This window comes from Austrofundulus limnaeus, unplaced genomic scaffold, assembly GCF_001266775.1.
Source record: "Austrofundulus limnaeus strain Quisiro unplaced genomic scaffold, Austrofundulus_limnaeus-1.0 Scaffold1018, whole genome shotgun sequence".
NCBI classification, from domain to species: Eukaryota; Metazoa; Chordata; class Actinopteri; order Cyprinodontiformes; family Rivulidae; genus Austrofundulus; species Austrofundulus limnaeus.
In genome coordinates this window covers 155051-155453 of record NW_013953420.1, presented here as the reverse complement: position 1 = coordinate 155453, position 403 = coordinate 155051, and the positions used below count along the sequence as shown (strand labels likewise).

The 403-nt window shown below is 52.1% G+C and overlaps 1 protein-coding gene across 1 annotated transcript in view; it reads right to left on the bottom strand.

Moving 5' to 3' along the window:
- Positions 1-29: 29 nt before the first annotated feature.
- The window catches only part of LOC106533780 (interleukin-1 receptor-associated kinase 1), a gene marked incomplete at both ends in the record, with an annotated part of 3293 nt that continues 2919 nt past the window's right edge, over positions 30-403 (bottom strand). The window contains 2 exon segments of the mRNA XM_014030213.1: positions 30-66; positions 144-311. Coding sequence (XP_013885667.1) covers positions 30-66; positions 144-311 — 205 coding nt within the window.

The window sequence follows — 403 nt, the reverse complement described above, 5'->3', positions numbered from 1 at the left end:
GCTGCTCAATAAGAGGAGGAGGAGGAGGAGGAGGAGGAGGAGGAGGAAGATGCACACCCTGTGTCACTGCAGGCAGACACACAACCATTTGAACATTCAGCTGTTCTTCAGGGTCAAAGGTCACGGCTCACAGGTGAACTCACAGTCCAGGATGACATCTCGAGGTCTGAACAGCTGCAGAGACTCCAGCAGATCAATCAGCTGTCCAACACGACCGTTCCTGCTCCCCCATTGGTTCATCACCCAGTCGGTCCGCCTCTCCTGCCTCTCAGCCAATCGTACGGCAGTCTGGTCTTTGAGCACCTCTGAAGCTGCAAACGACAGAACCAGGTCCAGATCTGTTGTCATGGTTACTGATTGTTTACCTTTACCATTGTTACTGTTTACAGGAAGTGAGCATTCA